The sequence below is a fragment of the Ostrinia furnacalis genome, unplaced genomic scaffold (genome assembly GCF_004193835.3).
Source record: "Ostrinia furnacalis isolate ACB-3 unplaced genomic scaffold, ASM419383v2 OfSCF0319, whole genome shotgun sequence".
NCBI lineage: Eukaryota > Metazoa > Arthropoda > Insecta > Lepidoptera > Crambidae > Ostrinia > Ostrinia furnacalis.
In genome coordinates this window covers 874,562-898,171 of record NW_021130558.1, presented here as the reverse complement: position 1 = coordinate 898,171, position 23,610 = coordinate 874,562, and the positions used below count along the sequence as shown (strand labels likewise).

At 40.2% G+C, this 23,610-nt stretch overlaps 4 protein-coding genes across 4 annotated transcripts in view; 2 read left to right on the top strand and 2 right to left on the bottom strand.

The window, feature by feature from the left end:
- Positions 1 to 14,985, bottom strand: part of LOC114359677 (DNA-binding protein D-ETS-6) — a 30,880-nt gene extending 15,895 nt beyond the window's left edge. The window contains exons 1-3 of the mRNA XM_028314153.1: positions 14,842 to 14,985; positions 4,753 to 4,895; positions 3,774 to 3,921 (exon numbers count right to left, since the gene is read on the bottom strand). Of these exons, the coding sequence (XP_028169954.1) occupies positions 3,774 to 3,921; positions 4,753 to 4,895; positions 14,842 to 14,905 (355 nt within the window). The 5' untranslated portion in view covers positions 14,906 to 14,985. The remainder of the gene's footprint in view (positions 1 to 3,773; positions 3,922 to 4,752; positions 4,896 to 14,841) is intronic.
- Positions 1 to 23,610, top strand: part of oaf (BRICHOS-like domain-containing protein out at first) — a 59,128-nt gene that overhangs the window by 13,087 nt on the left and 22,431 nt on the right. The window lies entirely within an intron of this gene.
- On the top strand, positions 16,798 to 18,145 carry Trs23 (trafficking protein particle complex subunit 4-like protein Trs23). The gene is made up of 4 exons (XM_028314185.1): positions 16,798 to 17,050; positions 17,167 to 17,258; positions 17,383 to 17,569; positions 17,894 to 18,145. The coding sequence occupies exons 1-4, from the start codon at positions 16,876 to 16,878 to the stop codon at positions 18,091 to 18,093; spliced, it is 654 nt and encodes a 217-aa protein (XP_028169986.1). The 5' UTR covers positions 16,798 to 16,875; the 3' UTR covers positions 18,094 to 18,145.
- On the bottom strand, positions 21,333 to 23,022 carry LOC114359707 (WD repeat-containing protein 26 homolog). The gene is made up of 3 exons (XM_028314192.1): positions 22,900 to 23,022; positions 22,161 to 22,276; positions 21,333 to 21,570 (listed from the first exon to the last, which is right to left on the bottom strand). The coding sequence occupies exons 1-3, from the start codon at positions 23,018 to 23,020 to the stop codon at positions 21,406 to 21,408; spliced, it is 402 nt and encodes a 133-aa protein (XP_028169993.1). The 5' UTR covers positions 23,021 to 23,022; the 3' UTR covers positions 21,333 to 21,405.

Genomic DNA, 23,610 nt, shown 5'->3' with positions numbered 1-23,610 from the left:
CTAGCGTTAAGAGTCGCTTCTCAAAATTAATTTCAAATTATTTAAATTCTAATGGCATTTCAAGTAAGTGGAACTCTTCCACAACTCTACTCATATCACCTTTGAACATTTAGGCTATCCGGTTAGTCTGCAATCCAATCCGTCAAGTTTAACCTCTACGTTTCTAAATTTCTAAATCCACGTATTTCTTACACATTAACAAACATTATTCTATTTTGAAGCTTTGTTAGTTTTGTTACTAAAATCTTTGAAACGCAATCGGACAATAATGAAGTCTATTACGCGTAATGGACTTGGTGTTTGAGATCCAGTTAGATAGAGTTGCATTTTGGGGTCGATCGGAGGATTCCCGCGTCCCCGGGGAGCATGGCTGCTTATTGAATCGTTTACGTGTCCAGCGCGAGGGGCAGAGGTTATCTAAATTATGTTTGTGATTGCTAGAAACACTTCCCTGTGATAAATAGTTATGGGGAGATAATAAAGAATAAATTTCGCACTTAACGTAGTGCTGTATTGTAGCAGCAAGAGCAACGCTTCTTCTTTATAGCAACCTCATTTAAACAATAACTTAATTTAAATAGTACACTATTAGCATAAAGGTGAGTATAAAATGTTCTAGTGTTCACCCTTTCACGAACCAAACATCGTTCATTTTACCTGTATTGTACCATCCATAATAACGTTACATTACATAGAAACGCACGATAAAATGCTCGAGTCTATATTCACCTTCATGTTGTCTAGCCAATAAGCACCAAGTACGAGTATAGTGCTTAGTGGAGAGCAATGCAGTGCAGAGCCTTCCAGACACATAAAATCAAAAGAATCTGAACCGGTCTACATAATTAACACAAACAACACGAGTTCAAAAACACTACAAGGATGTGATACAGACTGTTTACAAAATGTTTTGAGAGTGGAGCCATAATAGGCGATGTAGAGCTTAGTTCATAATTTTTAAAAAGTATGAAAAGAAAATAGACAGAGAAAATATAATAATTAGATACTTTGTTGGTAGGTTACTAAAGTCCATAACTTTACAAAAGTTCATGTACGAGTACCTACTACGTACTTATGTATGTATACCTACTAATTAAAATAATTCAAAGGAACTCTCTAGACGATTTTAATTACTGCCGTTTCCTATAGTACCTATCATGTTGTTGTGTGTGACCCAGATTATTTCCTCAAGCCGGTTGCACTTCGATAGGCGAAGGCATGGCAAAAAGAATGCAAACGATGCGTCTGGTGGTGGCCATCTTCACATAGTTAGCCGAACGTTCACCTTGCGCCCTGCGTTTTGTCCTAAGCATGGCCTTTCTGTCTGGCATTCCTAAGACTTCCATGTTCGGTCCGATGTTTTTATAAAACTGAACTGTGGTGAAGTTTAATTTCATTTCCGAAATCCAAAGAATACTTTTACGTGATTAGCAAACATGTTATTTCATAAAATGACATAATTTTTGTAGTTTCTCGTCCCAATTACTTAGTGATGTGTTTTTTCGTGGCACAACAACCTACATCAAATGTGTACAGAACAAAATTATCAATAGCGATCACAATTTTTGTTATCATTATGGGTGCTAGCCGGTCTTAGTAATTACAATAAGAAATCAATCGTGATGATCTACTAGTTTTATGGCGCTTTTTACGCGTTTCTCGGAAGCGCGTGATTCATGCGCGCGCGTGTGAATGGATGCTGCGCGCGCGGTGGCCCGCGGTGACGCACGCCGCGTTCATTCATGTTTTGGCGCGCTTTCTACGTAGAGTTCGTCTTTGGATTTTATCTGAGTGATTGCACTCCGTTGCAGCAGCAGAAGATTACATTTAGTTTTAGATGGATTTAGAAAGGAGGATCTAATGTCTGTGTCATTGCCGTCAGTGGTTCATAGATTTCTACATTTTTTATTTACAAGGTCGTCGTAAAAACTTGCACATTTAGTTTTTAGTAATTTTTATGTTTTTAGTTATCGTTATAAAATTTAGATTTTTCAGATGTTTTTCTTTTAACTCGTGCCTGCAGGTCTGATAGAAGCGTCATTCAGTACCTCTCCAGCGCGAGGGTAAATAAATGGGAGTAAGGTAGTCGTTGGTAGAGTCCTATAACGTCTAGCTAGGCGTTATTAGTACGAGACTGATTGATGCTAGCAGCTGTGATCCCTCGTCCCCCCGATAGCAGCTTGTCTGAGGGAACTCGCAGATGTTTTGCTGGTCAAGTAGTAGGTAGAGTATTGAGGCTTACAGTTATCGGCTTGGGGCTGGTGGGGCGGCGCCGGCGCGGCCTGCAGCTCGGGCAGCGGCGGCGGCGGCGGCTGCCCGCGCGCGCCGGCCTGCGCGTGCGCCAGGAACGCGTGGAAGATGCGCGCCGGCTGCTCCTCGCCGTCGCACACCTGCACAGCGACTATCAATATTAGTGTCAGACACGCCAGAGATACAATTCATACGCTCAAGCTAAGATGTTATGGTATATCATTGCGCTCAAGAGGATTCACTGCTCAACTACACATCGGACCTGAAACATCAGTCCTCATCTGTCTTTTGATAAACATTTAGCTCTCTAAACTAATTCGAAGCTATGATGCTACGTACAGCAGGTAGTTAGACCCCAAAATACATCTAAACCACCTATATCGTATCGTGTTTTGCAAACTGTATAAAACTCTATGCACTTGCATTCGATTGTCGCATCGATCGATCGAAGCATGAGCTTCAATAGAGCAGCTGCACTTTGGAATCCAGATTTTTTTTAAAGAATACTTATTGATAATTTGTAAATACAAAATTATTAGTAGCCCATCGTGGTAAGCCTTTGCTTGTGTTACAAGGGATTCAATAGTCAAGTGGCGGCGAGGCGGGTTTTGAAGTTCAAACCCGCGTGTCTCACACTTGATCCGACATCGACATCAATGGGCTATTGTCGCTTAATCCAGGGCCCTACAGTTGAGCGCAAAAGAACTTCCTATTTCTTGATGACAAAAGAGTAAGGATCGTTCCTTACCTGGACCCAGCGCTCAAGCGAGAGCGCCAGCAGCGCTGCGCCGCTGCACGGGAGCAGGTGCTTGCGCGGAGCCCGCACCCGAAAGGTGCGCGCCGCCCAGCGCATCCAGCGGCGCACGTCCTTTTGTTCCCATTTCTCTGGATCTGAAAAAAATTAAAATATCTATTTAATTTGCGGATTACCTCACAAGTATGGATGTACGAGTATTACCTCATATGTCGGTTTATGTGATAACTAGCTGTGCCCGCGACATTCGTATGCGTAAAATTGTTTTATTCTAACAGTTTTTAAGATATTTCCCGTTTTTACAACATTTTTCTTTCCTGCTCCGCCCCTATTGGCTGTAGCGTAATATAGCCTTCCTCATTTTACCTATTCTAAACACCTGTCCTCTGCGTTGTCTGGAAGAGATCACTGATATTATATAAAAACAAAAGCAGCTGATATGTTATAAGCGCTCGCGCTGTGAATACTCAAATACGTCCCAATTGGGACGTCTTTGTTTAGTCTTCGTGTGGCCTGCGTCGTGCGCAATCGCGTGCGTACCACACCGTAAGTTCCTGTTCTTACCAAAATAAATAAAAAATGCCATCGTGTGTGTTTCGAAAGTGTACCAATTATGACTCTAAAGTAAANATCCGTTTCATCTCTAGTTATTAGTACGAGACTGATTGATGCTAGCAGCTGTGATCCCTCGTCCCCCCGATAGCAGCTTGCCTGAGGGAACTCGCAGATGTTTTGCTGGTCAAGTAGTAGGTAGAGTATTGAGGCTTACAGTTATCGGCTTGGGCATTGTGGGGTGGCGCCGGCGCGGCCTGCAGCTCGGGCAGCGGCGGCGGCGGCGGCTGCCCGCGCGCGCCGGCCTGCGCGTGCGCCAGGAACGCGTGGAAGATACGCGCCGGCTGCTCCTCGCCGTCGCACACCTGCACAACGACTATCAATATAGTCTCAGACACGCCAGAGATACAATTCATACGCTCAAGCTAAGATGTTATGGTATGTCATTGCGCTCAAGAGGATTCACTGCTCAACTACACATCGGGCCTGAAACATTAGTCCTCATCTGTCTTTTGATAAACATTAGCTCTCCTAAACTAATTCGAAGCTATGATGCTACGTACAGCAGCTAGTTAGACCCCAAAATACATCTAAACAACCTATATCGTATCGTGTTTTGCAAACTGTATAAAACTCTATGCACTTGCATTCGATTGTAGAGCATGAGCTTCAATAGAGCAGCTGCACTTTGGAATCCAGATTTTTTTTAAAGAATACTTATCGACAAGGCTGATCACGGCTTGAACACATCTTTTGTTTGTACATCATACTCCTTACCTGTGTTTCACAAATCAAAGTCAAAGTCAAAGTCAAAATTTCTTTATTTGTTTAGACTAATAAATAGTTCTTATAAATCGTCATATGCTCTTAAGGAGCCTCTACATGTCTCATAATCTTTTTACCCTACCAGCGCTTCGAGACCAACATTTGGCAAGTGCTGAGAAGAAGCGCCGCAACAAACTCAGTCACCACTCACACACAATCAATTATTTGAATTTGATAATTTGAAATACAAAATTATTAGTAGCCCATCGTGGTAAGCCTTTGCTTGTGTTACAAGGGATTCAATAGTCAAGTGGCGGCGAGGCGGGTTTTGAAGTTCAAACCCGCTATTGTCGCTTAATCTAGGCCCCTACAGTTGAGCATAAAAGAACTTTCTATTTCCTGATGACAAAAGAGTAAGGATCGTTCCTCACCTGGACCCAGCGCTCAAGCGAAAGCGCCAGCAGCGCTGCGCCGCTGCTCGGGAGCAGGTGCTTGCGCGGAGCCCGCACCCGGAAGGTGCGCGCCGCCCAGCGCATCCAGCGGCGCACGTCCTTTTGTTCCCATTTCTCTGGATCTGAAAACCAATTAAAATATCTTTTTAATTTGCGGATTACCTCGCAAGTATGGATGGATTACCTCACATGTCGGTTTATGTGATAATAACTAAGTAGCTGTGCCGGCGAAAATCGTACCTATGCGTAAAATAGTTTTATTCAAACTATTTTAAAAATATATTAGTTATTTCTCGTTTTTACAACATTTTTCTTACCCCTATTGGCTGTAGCGTAATATAGCCTTCCTCATTTTACCTTTAAATACCTGTCCTCTACGTTGTCTGGAAGAGATCACTTTATAGCGCTAAAACCTAATAAAATTATTTTAATAAGGAGTAATTATTTTAAATTTCAAAGACATAATACAGAAAGTTAAGAACACAAGATGCTCGGTGTTTTCATTTCAATTTTAGCGCATTTTTATAAATTGAAAGCCTAAGACATTATTTTATTTTCTGCAAATACCTAAGCTTTTATTTAAAAAGCGCTTTTACGAGTAGGTATATCTTTCGCTTCTTAGACACATGGAGTGGGCCAGAGCAGAGAAGACGTCTCTTTTTCAGGGGTTAATAATATTACAAAATATTTGTTAATGCGAGTTGGGCAGTAAATGTTACCCCCTTCATCTATCTTACGCGGTTTATATTTTTTCATACAAATGTTTTTTCCCGCTAACTCCCGTTCCCGTGGGAATTTTGCAACATCCTGTTGTAACTAAGCTTTAAGTTTACTAAGATACCTGCATGCCAAATTTCAAGCGTCTAACTTAAGCGGTTTAGATTTTTCATACAAAAGGATTTTCCCGCTAATTCCCGTTCCCGTGGGAACTATAACCTGCCCAAGAGTATGAATAATAATTGTACCAAGTTTCGTTAAAATCCGTCGAGTAGTTTTTGTTTCTATAGGGAACATACAGACAGACAGACAAAAATTTTACTGATTGAATTTTTGGCATCAGTATCGATCACTAATCACCCCCTGATAGTTATTTTGAAAATATATTTCATGAACAGAATTGACCTCTCTACAGATTTATTATAAGTAGGTTGTGTAGTATTAAAAAGCAATACCTAGAAGTAGTGCAGTCTGAAATTTGGATTTGGCAAGTTTATTTCTGTTTCTTGTAACTATTGAATTATGTTTTTCATGCACTGTGAAGCTACTGTAGTTATAAAATTTCCTGAAAAACCTTTTCAAAGAAGACTTATGGAAATACCTATAGTGGCTTGGAAGAAGTTGGGTGCCAGGGGCTTCTTGGCGGGAATATGAAGAGTCATGTTAGCGGTTTTGTTTTATTTTCAAAAATTCGTGTTTGGACGACTATTAATGTGTACTAATGGTGGATTATTAATAGCCATTAAGTGTTCGTGAACGTGCATGAGTATGGGCAAATGAAACAAAACAGTGCACCGGGATTCTTCGGGTTGTCTCAAGTAGTCCATATGTAGTCTCAGTAAAGCACCACAACTTTACTGAGACTCAAAGGGTGGGAAGGGATCTTATCTATATCATCCTTCATTATCATTAACCCAAGTTCCATCCCACTTGGTCCCATTTCGTAACTCATCTCACTTAAAACTTGAAAATGGCGCAAATCAAGTCGACCTCGACGTGTATTGCCGAGATAAAAAAGAAGAAGAAGAAGTAGGGTGCCAAATAAAATTATTTATTTCAGTTTGTTTTTTTTTCAGTCAGCTGATAACCGTCGATACTAATATTCAATTCTACTCTATTTTCATCTAGCATGATTGAAAACTCAATCCAGATTAATCGCATTGCATCATTTACTACAAAAATCTAATCCACACTAGTATTAAAATGCGAAAGAAATTCCTATTTAGTTTACAAGACCACTACTGTTGTTACTGAATTTCAGCATACTAAGAGATCCAAGGTAGAGAGATATCTACCAGCTGAACGGAGAACTACCCTATATTGTGTCGCAAACAAACAGGGTGAAATTGCAAACAGTTGCCAAAGCTCTATAGAACAAATAACTTTATTGAAATTCTTACGTATATTTAAGGAATCGTAGTATTTTCCGAAAAAAAAATGAAATATAATTCGAGGGTGTCCACTTCTCACATCAAGTTTTAAAAGCTAAAGTTTACCTGAAAATACGCACCATAATGTCTACATAATATTATTATGCTTTGCAGTTAGCTAACTAGAGCTGTGTGAGCGTATAATATCTATGAACAAAGTAAATTACCCACGTGTGTAAATTTTTTAACGTAAATCGATTAAGTTAGTGATGAGTGAAAGTGTGAATTTTTGGACTTCATAAAGTTTTGATTGTTTTCAAGCGCGCGCAACGATTACTTTCCGTAACTGACCAAAATCCACTAAAGTGGGCGCAGGCAAAAGCTTATTTCAATAAAATCTAAGAAACCATAATTAATTCAAACAAATCTAGGTACCTATCTTTCTATTTGAAATGGAAATGCTATTTTGATTAAATAAAAAACTATCCTAAACTAGATTACAAGGTCCTTGTGGCCACAATGACTGGAAGTTATACCCTAATACCTACTCCTAATATTCGGATTGTTAAACCTCAAAGTATACAATAATAACGTATTTCTTTCCCATTAAGTAATCATGAACTGACAATAATTTGTTACTTCATGTTAGGACTAACTAAAGGAATTATTCTTCTGTAGGTTGAACTTTTGTTTCTGTTGTTTCTTATCCGGGAAAAGATAGCGACACATTTAATTTCGTACAGTTGATAAATTCAAATAATTCGAGGCAACTCAAAACTAGATACTGAAAAGACTTCAATTTTTGAGATTAAATGCACGGCTCTATCGCAACATTCGCAAACGGTAGTGTTACAATCCCGGAATGGCGCGCGTTAGGCCTAAGAAAATATCAGAATAAACATCAAAGGAATAAGTTTCATGTGACTGCTAATCTAACTGCTCCTTAAGTATGAATTAGTTTAATTCTTTAACACGCTTATAGTCATCTCTGTCTGTCTCTACTCTTGTTTCTATACCAAAATATTGTAAGTAGAGTTAAATTTATTTACGAGATAAAACTACTAATAGATACAGAAATATTCTGGAAGGGGTTCTCAGTACCTACCCAAGTGCAGCTGCTGCATAATCAAAAAATAAATCCAAAGTTTTTCATTTTAACGTGATTTTGTTATTGCTCTAACCTAAAAGGAGAAGCTAAAGCTGTATAAGTCCTAAAAAGTAGGCTTTACACTNAATCGTAATTTGTATGAACGTAACATATCTATAGTTCTGTAATATCATTGACTTTATAGCGCTAAAACCTAATAAAATTATTTTAATAAGGAGTAATTATTTTAAATTTCAAAGACATACAGAAGTAAGAACACAAGATGCTCGGCGTTTTCATTTCAATTTTAGCGCATTATTATAAATTGAAAGCCGAAGCCAGTAGACATTATTTTATTTTCTGCAAGTAAGCTTTTATAAAGCGCTTTTACGAGTATATGTATATCTTTCGCTTCTTAGAGACATAAAGTGGGCCAGAGCAGAGAAGACGTCTCTTTTTCAGGGGTTAATAATATTACAAAATATTTGTTAGGTAATGCGAGTTGGGCAGTAATTATGTTATTTTAAGTTTAACATCCTAAACATAATCTTCAACTATATTTATTACTAGCGGTCGCCCGCGACTTCATACGCGTGGATCCCGTTTTACCCCCTTCATCTATCTTACGCGGTTTAGATTTTTTCATACAAATGTTTTTTCCCGCTAACTCCCGTTCCCGTGGGAATTTTGCAATATCCTGTTGTAACTAAGCTTTAAGTTTACTAAGATACCTGCATGCCAAGCGTCTAATTTAAGCGGTTTAGATTTTTCATACAAAAGGATTTTCCCGCTAATTCCCGTTCCCGTGTGAATTCCTAAGTATAGGTACCATAACCTGCCCAGGAGTATGAATAATAATTGTACCAAGTTTCGTTAAAATCCGTCGAGTAGTTTTTGTTTCTATAAGGAACATACAGACAGACAGACACAAAATTTTACTGATTGAATTTTTTGCATCAGTATCGATCACTAATCACCCCCTGATAGTTATTTTGAAAATATATTTCATGTACAGAATTGACCTCTCTACAGATTTATTATAGTTAAGTATAGATGTGCTTTGAATTTTTGAACGGGCAGCTCTACAATAGTTAAAAGCAATACCTAGAAGAAGTGCAGTCTGAAATTTGGATTTGGCAAGTTTATTTCTGTTTCTTGTAACTATTGAATTATGTTTTTCATGTACTGTGATGACTGTGAAGCTACTGTAGTTATTAAATTTCCTGAAAAACCTTTTCAAAGAAGACTTATGGAAATACCTATAGTGGCTTGGAAGAAGTTGGGTGCCAGGGGCTTCTTGGCGGGAATGTGAAGAGTCATGTTAGCGGTTTTGTTTTATTTTCTAAAATTTGTTTGTGTGTTTGGACGACTATTAATGTGTACTAATGGTGGATTATTCATTGCCATTAAGTGTTCGTGAACGTGCATGAGTACTTATGGGCAAATGAAACAAAGACCATAATCCTACTCATCCTGGGAGTAGGATTATGGTCCTCTCATGCTCGCACTAAAAAGAATTAAAATGAAAAGTAATGTATAAACTAATAATAATTTCTCAAATGTTATAGTGTCATGCTTCTCAATCTGGACTGTTACTTAGCTTTATTATTAGTTTTTTTTTAAAGAGATAACTTGGAATTGTCATTCTCACTAAAATGTCTCTGGGGTGGTGGCGTAGTGAGGCGGGTCGTTACATTCCCTCTAATATGGTCGAGTGAAGCGATGGCTGGTTCACTCGTCATGTCTGTGAACAGGCGCTGCTTTCGGGGACTGGTCAATCCAAGTTATTCAAATTTATGTATGCGAGTCATTTCTACTAGTATCTTAATATGTAAGTCTAGAAATTAGCACGTCACTACCTTGTTTAATATACCACGCAATCTTGTATACCCATTCTTATAAGATACACCATACAAGAATGCATGGTAAATTCAGTGAACTGCTCCTGAATCGAATGTACCTACTACTACTATTTCTATTTATTTATATTAACCGGCAGACAGTGGTGACTGAGTTTGTTGCGGCGCTTCTTCTCAGCACTTGCCAAATGTTGGTCTCGAAGCGCTGGTAGGGTAAAAAGATTATGAGACATGTAGAGGCTCCTTAAGAGCAAAATGACGATTTGTAAGAACTATTTATTAGTCCAAACAAATAAAGAAATTTTGACTTTGACTTTGACTTTGAAAACAGAGCAGCGGGATTCGGGTTCGGGTTGTCTCAAGTAGTCCATATGTAGTCTCAGTAAAGCACCACAACTTTACTGAGACTCAAAGGGTGGGAAGGGATATCATCTATCATCCTTCATTATCATTAACCCAAGTTCCATCCCACTTGGTCCCATTTCGTAACTCATCTCACTTAAAACTTGAAAATGGCGCAAATCAAGTCGACCTTGACTATTGATGTGCCGTTCCCGAGAACGCTCTCTCAGCCGAGAATATTCTCGGGAGCGTTCCCGGGAGCGTTCTCCTAAGTGAGAAAGGTTGAGAATCATGTTTTTCTAATGGAAATAAACAAACTTTCTTAAGTAAAATAGTATTAAATTAAGTCAATAGATAAGTGTATATTAAACAATACACTCTATTTGCAGTGAAAGGCTATATTCTCAGTGTGTTTTTTTTTTTATCTAAGATGACAAAAATTTCTTTTTACACGTAATTAAATAATGTAACTGTCCATTTTTTCGTTTTTAACACGCTCTTATTAGGTCGTCGTGTATGTAACTAACTATGTAATGGAATCTTAGAATCGGAATTAGACGCACTTCTAAGTCTTGTATCATCATGAAACTTGGCAATTATATGGAGATTAGAAATGGCAATACAATATTGTGGTACCAGCTGGTCTGATGATGGGACTGGAAGGTGGCCAAAAGAACTCCTAAACGAAACGGCGGAATCACATCGAGTTTGGGTTCATTGGATATCTTTTCGAGATCTTTAAGTGCTAGATAATGTCCAGGGTCCTAATGATGGAGTCAAGAGGTAGCCATAGGAACTCCCTAAACGAAACGGCGGAAACTCATCGAGTTTGGGTTCATTTGGATTTGTCTTTTTGAGCACTTTAATGCTAGATGATGTCCAGGGTCCTGATGATTTTTGGCTTTTTAGTGCTGTTAGTAATTAAAAGCGTGTTTTTAGTTTTTTCAACTATTCTTATTTGACATTAAGGGCATATTTCACAATCGCTTAGTAAGGGCCTGTTTCGCCACTTCTGGATAAGTTGTGGATAGCCTGTCTGACGGATCATTTGACACATTTTTATAGAAAATACGTGCTAGCTATATTGATCCGACACTCAGAAGAATAGTAATAGGTACTCCTCTTCAAATCATATTATCATTTCAGCCATAGGACATCCACTATTGACTATAGGCCTCCCCCAATGCTTTCCATGTTGATCGATTGGTAGCGGCCTGCGTCCAGCGCTTCCCTGCTACCTTTACGATGTCGTCGGTCCACCTTGTAGGTGGACGTCCCACGCTGCGTTTTCCGGTACGCGGCCTCCATTCCAAAACCTTTCTGCCCCATCGGCCGTCAGTTCTGCGTACTATGTGCCCTGCCCATTGCCACTTCAGCTTGCTAGTCCGTCGGGCTATGTCAGCGACTTTGGTTCGTTTCAAAAAAGGTGTCAAAACCTTGTTGAAGAATTATACACCCAATTCGCTTCTGAGCCATGTCTACAAGCTATTTTCGATAGTCATTACGAATTGTCACGCTAGCAGGCTCGACGACTTTCAGCCCCCCGAACAAGCCGGTTTCCGAAAAGGCTTTAGTACCATATACCATAATAATATACGCAACGGCAGATTATACGGAAGATCGAGGAGTATAATCAACCACTTTGCGTTTGTGAACTATGAGAAAGCCTTCGATTCGTTTGAAACATGGGCAGTGCTTCAGTCTCCTCAACTGTGCCAAATTAACTATTGATACATTAAAGTGTTGAAAGGCTTCTACAAACACGCCACAGTGACAGTCCGTTTTAAGATCAGGACCCGAAACCTATCCAGTTGCAGCGAGGGGTGAGACAGGGAGACGTCATCACCACCGCCCTGGAAGATGTTTTCAAGCTTCTGGGCTGGAGCAGATTCAGCATAAATATCAACGGCGAGTACATCACCCAGACAGCAGACGATATCGTAGTCATGGCTGAGATCGTGGAAGATCTAGGCACAATGCTCGATGGCCTCAATAGAGTCTCTCAACAAGTGGGTCTCAAAATGAATATGGACAAGATTTAAAAATGATGTCTAAAGACCGTGTTGCACCCACTCCTCTAAAAGTTGGAGACTCTACACTCGAGCTTGTTGACAATATACCTGGGACAAACAGTCCAGTTAGGTAGGTCCAACTTCGAAAAAAAGGTCAATCATCGAATCCAGCTCGGCTGGGCAGCCTTTGGGAAGCTTTACGATATTTTCACGCGGCTTCTCCGTCGCGTCGCCACTCCGCTTTAAATCCACTTTGAATCCGCTTTGAATCCGCTTTGAATCCGCTTTGAATCCGCAAAGGGTGGCAAGGGCCTTAAAACTCGAAGGCACACTGATGTTCAAATACCGTAGCCGAGTCCTAAAGCCGCGGTACGCGTTCGCCACGAAAAGAGTAAGCAAGACAGCAATATCTCACTTACACGTTTCATGCCTTGTTTATAACGACTAGTCTTAATGCCCAGTTAATAAAACGTCGAAACATCGAAACATTACAAATAATATCACATATAAAAAACAAAATTAAAATTAAAACTAAATGTATTCTGTCGAGAACACTGAGAATATTCCCGGGAGCGTTCTCGGTTCTCGAGAATATTCTCACTGGGAATATTGCCGGGAACGAGAACTTTCTCAGCGGCACATCTCTAACCTTGACTTTATTGCCGACATACTCGTAAAAAGAAGAAGAAGGAGTAGGGTGCCAAATAAATTATTCTTTTTTCAGTTTGGTTTTTTTCAGTCAGCTGATAACCGTGCAACCAATATTCAATAAATTCTACTCTATCTTCATCTAGCATGATTGAAAACTCAATCCAGATAAATCGTATTGCATCATTTACTACAAAAATCTAATCTACACTGGTATTAAAATGCGAAAGAAATTCCTATTTAGTTTGCAAGACCATTATTGTTGATACTGAATTTCAGCATACTACGAGTAACAGATCCAAGGTAGAAAGATATGTACTGTGATATGTCCCTATCTACCAGTTGAACGGCAGAACTACCCTATATTTTGTTGCAAACATACAGGGTGAAATTGCAAACAGTTGCCAAAGCTCTTTAGAACAAATAACTTTATTGGTACCTATCATATTTAATCGTAGTATTTTCCGAAAAAAATAATTGAAATATAATTCGAGGGTGCCCACTTCCTTTAAAAGCTATAATAAGCTTACCTGAAAATACGCACCATAATGTTACTTTAATACGCTTAGGAGTTAACTGTGTGTGCGTATTTATCTATGAACGAAGTAAATTACCCACGTGTGTCAATTTTGAAATCGTGCGCAGCGAAAAGAAATAATTAAATATGAAAAAAAAATGTTTTCTTTACGTAAATCGATTAAGTTACTGATGAGTCGCTCCTAAAAATTTACCAACTGTTTACAGTCACCCTGTACCTATATCTAACATGAGATGAAAGAGTGAATTTTTGGACTTCATAAAGTTTTGATCGTTTTCAAGCGCGCGCAACAATTACTTTCCGTGACTGACTAAAATCCACTAAAGTGGGCGCAGGCAAAAGCTTATTTCTATAAAATCTAAGAAACCATAATTAATTCAAACAAATCTAGGTACTATCTTTCTATTTGAAATGGAAATGCTATTTTGATATAATAAAAAACTATCCTATACTGGATTACAAGGCCCTTGTGGCCACAATGACTGGAAGTTACCATACCTACCTCTCCTAATATTCGGATTGTTAACCTTAAAGTATACAATAACGTATTTCTTTCCCATTAAGTAATCATGAACTGACAATAATTTGTTACTTCATGTTAGGATTAACTAAAGGAATTATTCTTCTGTAGGTTGAACTTTTGTTTCTGTTGTTTCTTATCCGGAAAAAAATAGCGACACATTTAATTTTGTACAGTTGATAAATTCAAATAACTCGAGGCAACTCAAAACTAGATACTGAAAAGACTTCAATTTTGAGATTAAAAGCACGGCTCTATCGCAACATTCGCAAACGGTAGTGTTACAATCCCGGAATGGCGCGCGTTAGGCCAAAATATCAGAATAAGTAAACATCAAAGGAATATTTTTAATTGTTACCATTCACGTGACTGCTAAGCTAACTGCTCCTTAAGTATGAATTAGTTTAATTCTTTAACACGCTTATAGACATCTATGTCTGTCTCTAATACTCTTGTTTCTACTTAATTGACGGTTACCAAAATATTGTAAACTAGAGTTTAATTTATTTACGAGATAAAACTACTAATAGATAAGATCTTTCTTATCTATCGATTCTGCAAATCCCCTTCTCAGTACCTACCCAAGTGCAACTGCTGCATAATCAAATAATAAATCCAAAGTCTTTCATTTTAACGTGATTTTGTTATTGCTCTAACCTAAAAGGAGAAGCTAAAGCTGTATAAGTCCTACTAAAAAGTAGGCTTTACACTATCACCTATTCTATGTCTCTAGTTACAACTCCCGCTGATATTCTAGTATCCCGCGGTCGATTACCTCCTGAAGAAGATCATCCACTAACATCCTTTAACCCTGACTGGACCACTTGCCTGCACAATATCACATAACTGCTCAGTTCACTTTTACTGGCCGTGATATGAATGCACTATAATGTGTATTATCACATAATCACATAGTAAACACTGAATTGACACTTCACAACACGCCGGGCGGGAGAGCAGGAAGGCGCGCCTTACCAGAGGGCACGGCGTCATCGCCCGAGTCGGAGTCGGCGCCGGAGTCGGGCGCGGGCGCCTCCATGCAGGCATCGCGGTGCTCGTGCGGCGCCAGGGTGCACACCACCACTCCTCCACCACTAGCTCCAATTCGCACCACGCACCACTCGGTACTAGGCCTCGCGACGCGCCCTCCCATCGCTTTTTATTCCTCGCCCGGCGTCATCGACGTGACGTAGACGATTCGTCACCGCAATCTGCAGTGACGAGGAAAACGCTTTCTGGGAAGCTGCGCGCGCGCCGGCCGCCACAGTCTGATGGAGTCGCGCGCAGTTCGTCTGCCAACTGCTTTCAGAGTGACCGTTAGTTCGCAAAACTTGTAGGCTGTGACTCTGTTGATACAATGCGATTCTTATTAGTAGCATGCATCGAACAAGTGTGGACAGTAGTTAGTGATTTCGTAAAGGTTGACTTCGTTGTAAATACTTGTCTCATATTTAGCGGTTAGCCAGTTGGGAAGGCCCAATCTTTATATGTATAGATAACAGTTATACATAATAATGGGTAGGTAAGGTTTTCGTTTTGTTGATGAGTAGAGCTTATAAAAATGATATAATTTTATTGAATTACATTGAACTTTTAATAATTTCTTCAAAGAAAAACTGATTCTATTTTCATTAAAAAATTTCTAAATGCCTAGTCTTGTACCACCGACCGCAGCACGGACGAAAATCGGTGAACAATAGGTTCACATTTGCATTGCGAGCGCGGACACTGGCAGAAGTGCGCACGCGGGAAAACCGTTTTTGTTCACTTTCGGAAAGCTAATATGAACACGAACAACCTTGGGAGGAAACTTTTGAATTCATGCAGGTAGTCCTAACTCCTAAGTTCATAAATAAACTCTTTCAACCTGCCACTAATTGAATTTAATTCAATTACTAGAGGTGACCCACACCAATTTATTGCAATATTTTCAATGTAGAGCTAAGTAGATCTATGGCGACTGAATTTGAATGAATGTCATTGGGATCGCATTTCCCCGTCGCCTTCCTCTTTCCAAAGCACTATCCGCTCTCCGAGTTGTCTGGGAGATATGGCTTCCTAGCGATAAGGTCGCCTAAATAGTAGTTTTACAACGAATTGTAATTTTTTAATTGTAAAATTTTATGCTAGTAATACTCTCTACTCTTATATCTCTACCTTCTTAGGGTACCTAACATGCTAGGTGTCGCCCAGCAATCCTAGCCCTAACACCCAGATGCGAGTACATTCGGGATATTCTGATATTTTTGTTCTGCACACTGCATCTGCCGACTCGGCAGTGCCGAGTTACATCAACGCAGTCGTTAGTCTAGTCTAAGAAGAAGCAACGCATTAATAATGCGTTGCTTCTCTTAACATGGGCGACCGGTTGACGGCCGTCTGGCATAGGTAGTGGTTTGCGTACCGGTCTACTACGCCAAGGGGTCGCGGGTTCGATTGAGTGGTGCACTTGTACAACCAACATTACATTTATGTGCAATCTATTCGTATTGGTCTGGATGTTTTCTATCTAATTTATGTAAGTATTTAAAAGAAAAAGTNATGGTTACAGGGTTATCCATTGTTTTTGGGACACCCTGTATCTACCTTTATTTGAATAAGGGTTAAGTATGTCTGTATCAGTTTTCTGGTATTGCCATAGTTACCTACAAGCTTAGCTTGAAAATAGGACTGCAGATTTTCTCGCCAATGCAATGCTTTCTCTGTTGGTGTTGTTGTTACTGCGATGAAGCTGAAAATCATAGAGGCAAGAAAGTCTTTTACTTTGCTGACTGAACAAAGTTAGTATCGCTATAAGCATCGTTTATCGATTTATTTCGTGTAAAAAAATATTTACAAAACATTGAAAATTATATTATTATGAAGTAATTGATTTCTGAATGTATTTCTGAACGTAAGCCTATCTGTCAATTGACCTGTCAAAGTGTCAAACTTGTCATCAATGTCAAAATAATTGTGGGTGTATTTTTGCAATGTTTTCATTATTTTCTAAATAAATAAAGCATAAAAATGGTGATATACGGTGTGTATATAGTAAGCAAATCTGGTGGCCTCATATATAATTATGACCACAACATTCCAAAAGTAGAGACTGAAAAAACTTTCGGGTTTCCTCTGGACTTGAAGTTGCAGTATGAAAATAAGAAAGTTATCGTCGCATTTGGCCAGCGAGATGGCATTAACGGTAAGATTTTATGGTTTTTATGAAATCTGGATTAATTACTAAATAATTTTAATTATTCATTGGCGTCAATTGTCGATTTCTTTGATATACTCATCTTCCTTTCTATTTCATTGTAGTGGGTCACGTACTACTCTCAGTCAATGGCTCCCCAGTCACAGGCCGCACCACTGAAGACGGTCGGGATGTATTCGAACTCATAGAAGTTAAGGTAACTGGAAAAACTAGAACACTTGGAATACTAAGCGGTAGGAGGGGGAAACTGGAGATGGGACACCTTTTCTATAATACTTTTCTAAATGTAAGCACAAGTCTGTCAATTTATTTGTTTTCAGGAAAACTACCCACTTAGTCTGAGATTTGGGCGTGCACGTGCGACCACAAATGAAAAGATAGTGCTGGCCAGTATGTTCTACCCATTGTTTGCGCTCGCCAGCCAGTTGAGTCCAGTGCCAAAGTCTTCAGGAATAGAATCACTCACTGCAGACACCTTCAAACTTTCCTGCTTTCAAACTTTAACAGGTAGATAATTTAAAGTTTTTTTCTGGGATGTAATTAAATACTTTTATGAGCTTTTTACCCTAGTTATGCAATAGTATAGCAGTTGTATATTATATGCAAGTTTACTTTATTTGTCTACTCAAGTAGACTAAAAATCTTTATTTTTTTTCAAGTCAAGAAAAAGGAATATTTCCTGTCAACATTTAATTTGGTTAAAAATCTAAAACAATTTTTTTCACAAACCATCTTTGAATTAACTCCCTTTTATGTACATAATGTACACATAGCCTTTTGCCTTAAAAGGAACTTGTAAGCAAGAATAATAAACCATCTTTTCATTTTCAGGTGTGAAATTTATAATAGTAACTGATCCAAACATGCAAGGAAGTGAAGTAGTCCTGAAGCGCATCTATGAGATTTACTCCGACTATGCATTGAAGAACCCATTCTACTCTCTGGAGATGCCGATTCGCTGTGAACTGTTTGATACATCGCTGCACACTCTTCTGGAGCTTGTTGAGAAGTCTGGCACTGCCAATTTATAGTTGTAGTTATTTATCTTTTTATCTTTAAGTGCAATAAATTCTGTGTAACATATTCTGTTGTTTGTATGTAATCTTAAGACATAAATATTCTCAATCTTGTGGAACATAGGACACTTTGTGCATAGGTCATCCATTTCCATCCAGAAGGTGGAGATAGGACCTGAATTTGCTATTTGTGCATGCTGTTTGCTTTGTGTTCAGCAACCTAATATCCCCCAAACACGTTTGGTACCTGTGTGGTTACTTACATTGATCAAATAATGATTATTAAGGTATGAAAGAAAACATCATTTAGTTTACAATAAAAAATTTATTGATATAATCATTATTTATTTATAACAATTCAAACCGAGGCAGTTATCCTCACACTCGCTCACCAAAGTTAATCTAAAGTTACTTCGTGTTATTATTACCGCGCGCTCGTTTGTACTTGTACACACACTGCCACAGTCGCTCGGTTATTGCCTGATATTTGGTTCAGCCGGGCCCGGGGCGGCCACATGCGGCACACAAGCTTTCGCTCCTATTCTCCTGCATTCAAGTAAAGCTTCAATGTTCAATTGGAATTTGCACAAAGTGGACATTCCTAAGTTTTGGTCATTCATCTATTAACAGGCTAACAAGGAAATTATACATTTCAACAGCAATTGTAACATGGATTTGTGCGTACTGCAAAAGCATGTTAGTAGAACAAAAATAAACAACATCAGAAAAATGCGATAAAATGATTGCCGCCGCCCCGTGGCCCGAGACACCAAGCACGTTATACTTACAAGCTCTTTAGAAAATTTTCAAGTGGATAATACCGCCCTGAGAGACAGCGCGGGACGCGTTGTCCCCGTGGGCCTTTATAACTATGCATACACGGAGGAGCCCTCGACTTACCGGGGCCCTCGCTCAGAGCTTCAAGACACTAACAAACTACAAGATCAAGGCAAATATTTATTAAAGTATAACGGCTTCGATGACCTCATGAGAGATTCACAGCGATCGGTACAAAAATAGAGCCGCGAGCGGTCTCCTACAAAATATAACCTCTGCTCGCTATAATTAAGTCTTAATTATGTTAACGAAGGACCTATTTAAATTAATCTACGTTCGATCGGCGCGGGTGCTGCGGCGCGGTATCCTACATTAGTCCCACCTTAAATTTATGATAAACAATTTCAGTGTTTTTTAGTCTAATTCAAAGAAAATACATAAGATAAATAACATAAGGCTATCAATCCTTACAATCTACGATTAAATTTTGTCAAATAAAATAATGGCCCTCAGAAAATTGCAAACCAATCCTTTATTAAAATAACAATTGACCATTTATGTTCCGAATAAAATAAAATATCATATCAGTCGTGTGAATTCTAGCTTTCTGCCAATCACTAGTATTGTATCGAACGAAATGACGGCTAACTCGAGATGAACACAGCATGAAGAATCCCAGTCATGGTCATTATGAGCCTTAACCTACGCTACCGAACCTACGCTAGCTAGCCTACGCGCCGCCCGCGCCCACAACACGCCTGAGTATCGTCCCGGGACGTCGCCGCGAACAGATATCGATCAAAGACGCGATTTCGAGATTTGTGCGACTCTAAAACTAAAAATGTTTTCTCAGTTAAAATAGGACTGAAAAGATTTCAGTAATTTATCACCACTAGAGAAAATAGAAAACTATACGCCCTAGTAATCACACACAAGTTCTACAGCTCAAATATTGAAACGGAGTTAGTTTTAGAGTTAGTAACATGGTCTCAGAATCACGGCGACAATTTTTAACCAACAACCTTCGAGACGCTACGCCACAACGACACAGCTAGCCGCTCTCCTAGTTAGGCATATAATAAATATGTGGTTAGTTTTACATCTGATAAGTACTTAAGTCAGTCAGGTTATTGGCGGCCGTTCCAATCGATATCTTTCAGCGGCCCTAGGACTCGAGTCGAGTACAAAACAAAGAAATAACCCTGTACTGCACGCTCGCAGATTCCCGCCGAAGCCAAAGTTGCCGCTCTCGATCCGGTTGTATTTTCGCGCGAAAATAAACCGTCTAACATATTGCACGGGGACATGGCACTGAGTATTGCACGCGAGATCAGTCCGGTTCGCGGGGCGCGCCCGCGTACGCGGATTTGTGAACACTTGTATCGTCAACGAATGCCATTCAACTTCGAAGTGCCAGGAGCAAACATGATTTCGGCGGAATGTAGATAAATAGAACAAGATCACCGTTTAGTAACTACCGTGTGACCTCCCGGCAGTCGGCGACTACTGGTCGTGAGTTCTAGGAGCTAAGTTTGGTGTAACCAAATAAATTACTGGCCGGACTGTTCGGAACACTTCGGCGACTGCCGGTGCCTGGAACTTCACGTAAAATCATTGAAACCGATCCGTAACACCCCCGTCATTAAAATTCATGTTATTTACATAATAGGATGCGTGATATATCTCGATATATCGTCCAGCCGACGGAATAACGACGGCTGATCGCTTTCACTTGCTCTTGTTGCTGGAGCGAGAGGCAAATTGAGAGAGGCTTTCATAGTACATTGACATAATAACATTCAATCAAGTAAAAAATCATTCAAAATCACAAAAACAATACTTTGGTTTATAGTTCCATGCGATTGTGATTACAAAGGGAAGGTTTAATATAGAATAATAAGTTTTTTTAGAAAATCATTAAAAGGGAAATGTTGGTTCTTTAAAAAAATAAGTCACTGCTAATCTGTTAAGATGAAGAAGAATGTGTTAAGAGCACACTTTTTAGCCTTGTCTTTTCAAAAATTCCCTGGATCCTCAGCATCGGATAATCAGGGCAGCCTACGTTCCCAGATATCTAAAGACACTATTGTCTCGTTAAATAAATAAAATCTTTGAATCTGTATTAATTTCGGCCAAAGACGACAGGAACTGTACCTCTAGTAGGAAATTATATATTATAGCCGCCCTAGGGGGCGCTGTTTAATTTTTCATACAAAATTTTTCGATGACACTTTGAATACGCAACGAAACGAACTCAAAAGTTTTTCCTACTAGAGGTACAGGAAGTTAGTTCCGGGTAGGGTTGTCAGGCGTCCGGATAAAGCCGGACATAGTTAGGCTTTTTGATTGCGTGTCCGGCCAAAATAACCGGCCAAATGAAGCACATAGTCCGGCTTTTGTGTTTTTGGACCTGGCAACCCTAGTTCCGGGGTTTATTAAGCCACGTATAAGACTTTAGAAAATGTCAGTACTGCGTTCTTCTTCTCCTTTCCTCTCTGCATGCCTACGCAGAGGGCAGACGGGGGTCGGATGGCGGGCCGGGCGCGGGCCCTAGGAGTGCTTGGGGCGCGGGCCCCACAGCCGCAGCGAGTAGTCGTCGGAGGCCGAGGCGAGCGCGTCGTGGTGCGCCGGGTTCCACGCCACGGCGTTGACGCAGCGCGTGTGTCCCGAGATCACCGCGATCGGCTCCTCGCCGTTTATGTGCCAGATGTACACCTGTGGATCACACGGACCACAATGTTAAATAGGTCCAATCTAAATAGTAATTTAAAGATTTATTTCAAAATTAAACTTGACTTAAAATAAGACGTCCACCTACAAGGTGGACCGACGACATCGTAAAGGTAGCAGGGAAGCGCTGGATGCAGGCCGCTACCAATCGATCAACGTGGAAAGCATTAGGGGAGGCCTATGTTCAGCAGTGGACGTCCTATAGCTGACATGATGATGATGATGATGATAAAATAAGAAATTAAATTCTTTGTGACTTGATACGAAATCGCAAATGCTTGTTTTGATTTATTAATCGAAACCGCATTTTCATTAGGTGACATAATATTATGTTGCTGAGACATATAATCCGACTTTCACGCGGTATGTACGTCTCTGCGACTTTTTAGGACAATGTCGCTCCACATTTGCCTTGTTCACACTACCCAGTGTGATAGTGTGTGGACTAGCGATATGATCGTCGATATCTCCTGAGCCCCCGACACGTAGAATTCGTGGGGAGCTAAATAGTCGCAGGACAAATACTGCCTGATGAAAATGAGACTTAGTGGTGTACGGTATTAGTAGTATTTTACCTTGTTATCTTCGCTGCCGGAGGCCACGAAGTCGTGGTGCGCGCCGCCGAAGCAGGCGTGGATGGTGAAGTGGCCTTGACTCAAGCCGCGGAAGCGCCGCACTAATGCACGCGCGCCTGAAACACAAGCATAGTTGCACTCCATTCATAACATATTACGTTCACAATGGGCAAACGTATTCAGAACATAAAAGGCAATAATGACACCACGAATTGACCGACATTTTGATCTTTTGACACTATTTATCTTGTATTACCAAACATGTCCTCCAGTTGCCTCTCAAAATGATCGCAGTTGGTGCCCATGGGGCTACAAGCGCACATTATTAGGTGTTGTGTCAAACGTCTGCATAATACTCGATTGTAAAATGTCAGTAGTCAATAATACAAAGCTAAAGGATCATCATTCAATTCACTAGCTACGCAAATAACAGCCCTGAATCAAGCTATCGGAAGCAACATAGTGATCCTTCGAGCCGGATTTTGATCTATAAAGGGCTGCTAGTCTAAAGCCCGGTCCGTGAGCACGTAGAATTTTGTCCAATGATCCCTAGCTACCCATCCTTATCGCTCGCGCGTAATTATGTTGCTGTCGCGACTGTGCGACTGGCACCCGCAGTGAGTGTGCGAGCGCGACAGCAACATAATTACACGCGAGCGATAAGGATGGGTAGCTAGGGGTCATTGGACAAAATTCTACGTGCTCACGGACCAGACTATAGTATCTCGGCGCGACTCACGTATGTCCCAGAGGTGCACGCCCTGGTTGGCCACGTTGAGCAGCAGCAGCGTGTCGGCCGCGTTCAGCGTCATCGCCATCACCGCGTGCTCCTCCTGGATCCTGGAGACACATACAATCATTACATTTTAATGCTAAAAGGATTATATTTCAGTGAAATCGTACACATGAGGTGATAGTTTATAAGATGTAGGGTAACAATGTTGTCGCCATAAAGACGTAATGATTATTTTAAGACTCGTTTAGTAGTCACTTTGGTTGAGCCATGTTAGATGGTTACTGTAGTTCATAGTCTGCAAGAATCTAGGATTCTAGACCAAAATATACAGATTAACCGCCTCTGTGGTCTAGTGGTAAGACCACCTGCTTCAGACGCGAAGGTCCCGAGTTCGATTCCCAGTGGGGGCAGATTTTTCTGTTCGGTTTGATTGGTGGTAGGGCTTGTTCTAAGTCCGCCTGGCTAGCTACCACCATCTTACCTAAGTCTGTCGCCATAACAACAATGCTAACAGCATTGTTGTGTTCCGGCGGTTAGAGGTAAGATAGCCAGTTCCTCCGTGGTTGAGGATTCCGGGTGAAGCTCGCTTCCACCTTCGGCCTGATCATCACTTACCATCAGGTGAGATACAGGCCAAGAAGTCAGTGAATAAAAAAAAAAGAAATCTATATATATAAAAGAAAGTCGTGTTAGTTACTTCGCTTATAACTCAAG

Excerpts from the sequence above, each read along its gene's own strand:
- LOC114359707 (XM_028314192.1), bottom strand. The coding sequence starts at position 23,020 with ATGATTGTATGTGTCTCCAGGATCCAGGAGGAGCACGCGGTGATGGCG. Across the intron at positions 22,277-22,899 it reads CGTGCACCTCTGGGACATAC|GCGCGCGTGCATTAGTGCGG; the intron begins GTGAGTCGCGCC and ends CTTGTGTTTCAG. Across the intron at positions 21,571-22,160 it reads CCGGCAGCGAAGATAACAAG|GTGTACATCTGGCACATAAA; the intron begins GTAAAATACTAC and ends TGTGATCCACAG.
- Trs23 (XM_028314185.1), top strand. The coding sequence starts at position 16,876 with ATGGTGATATACGGTGTGTATATAGTAAGCAAATCTGGTGGCCTCATA. Across the intron at positions 17,051-17,166 it reads CCAGCGAGATGGCATTAACG|TGGGTCACGTACTACTCTCA; the intron begins GTAAGATTTTAT and ends ATTTCATTGTAG. Across the intron at positions 17,259-17,382 it reads TCGAACTCATAGAAGTTAAG|GAAAACTACCCACTTAGTCT; the intron begins GTAACTGGAAAA and ends ATTTGTTTTCAG.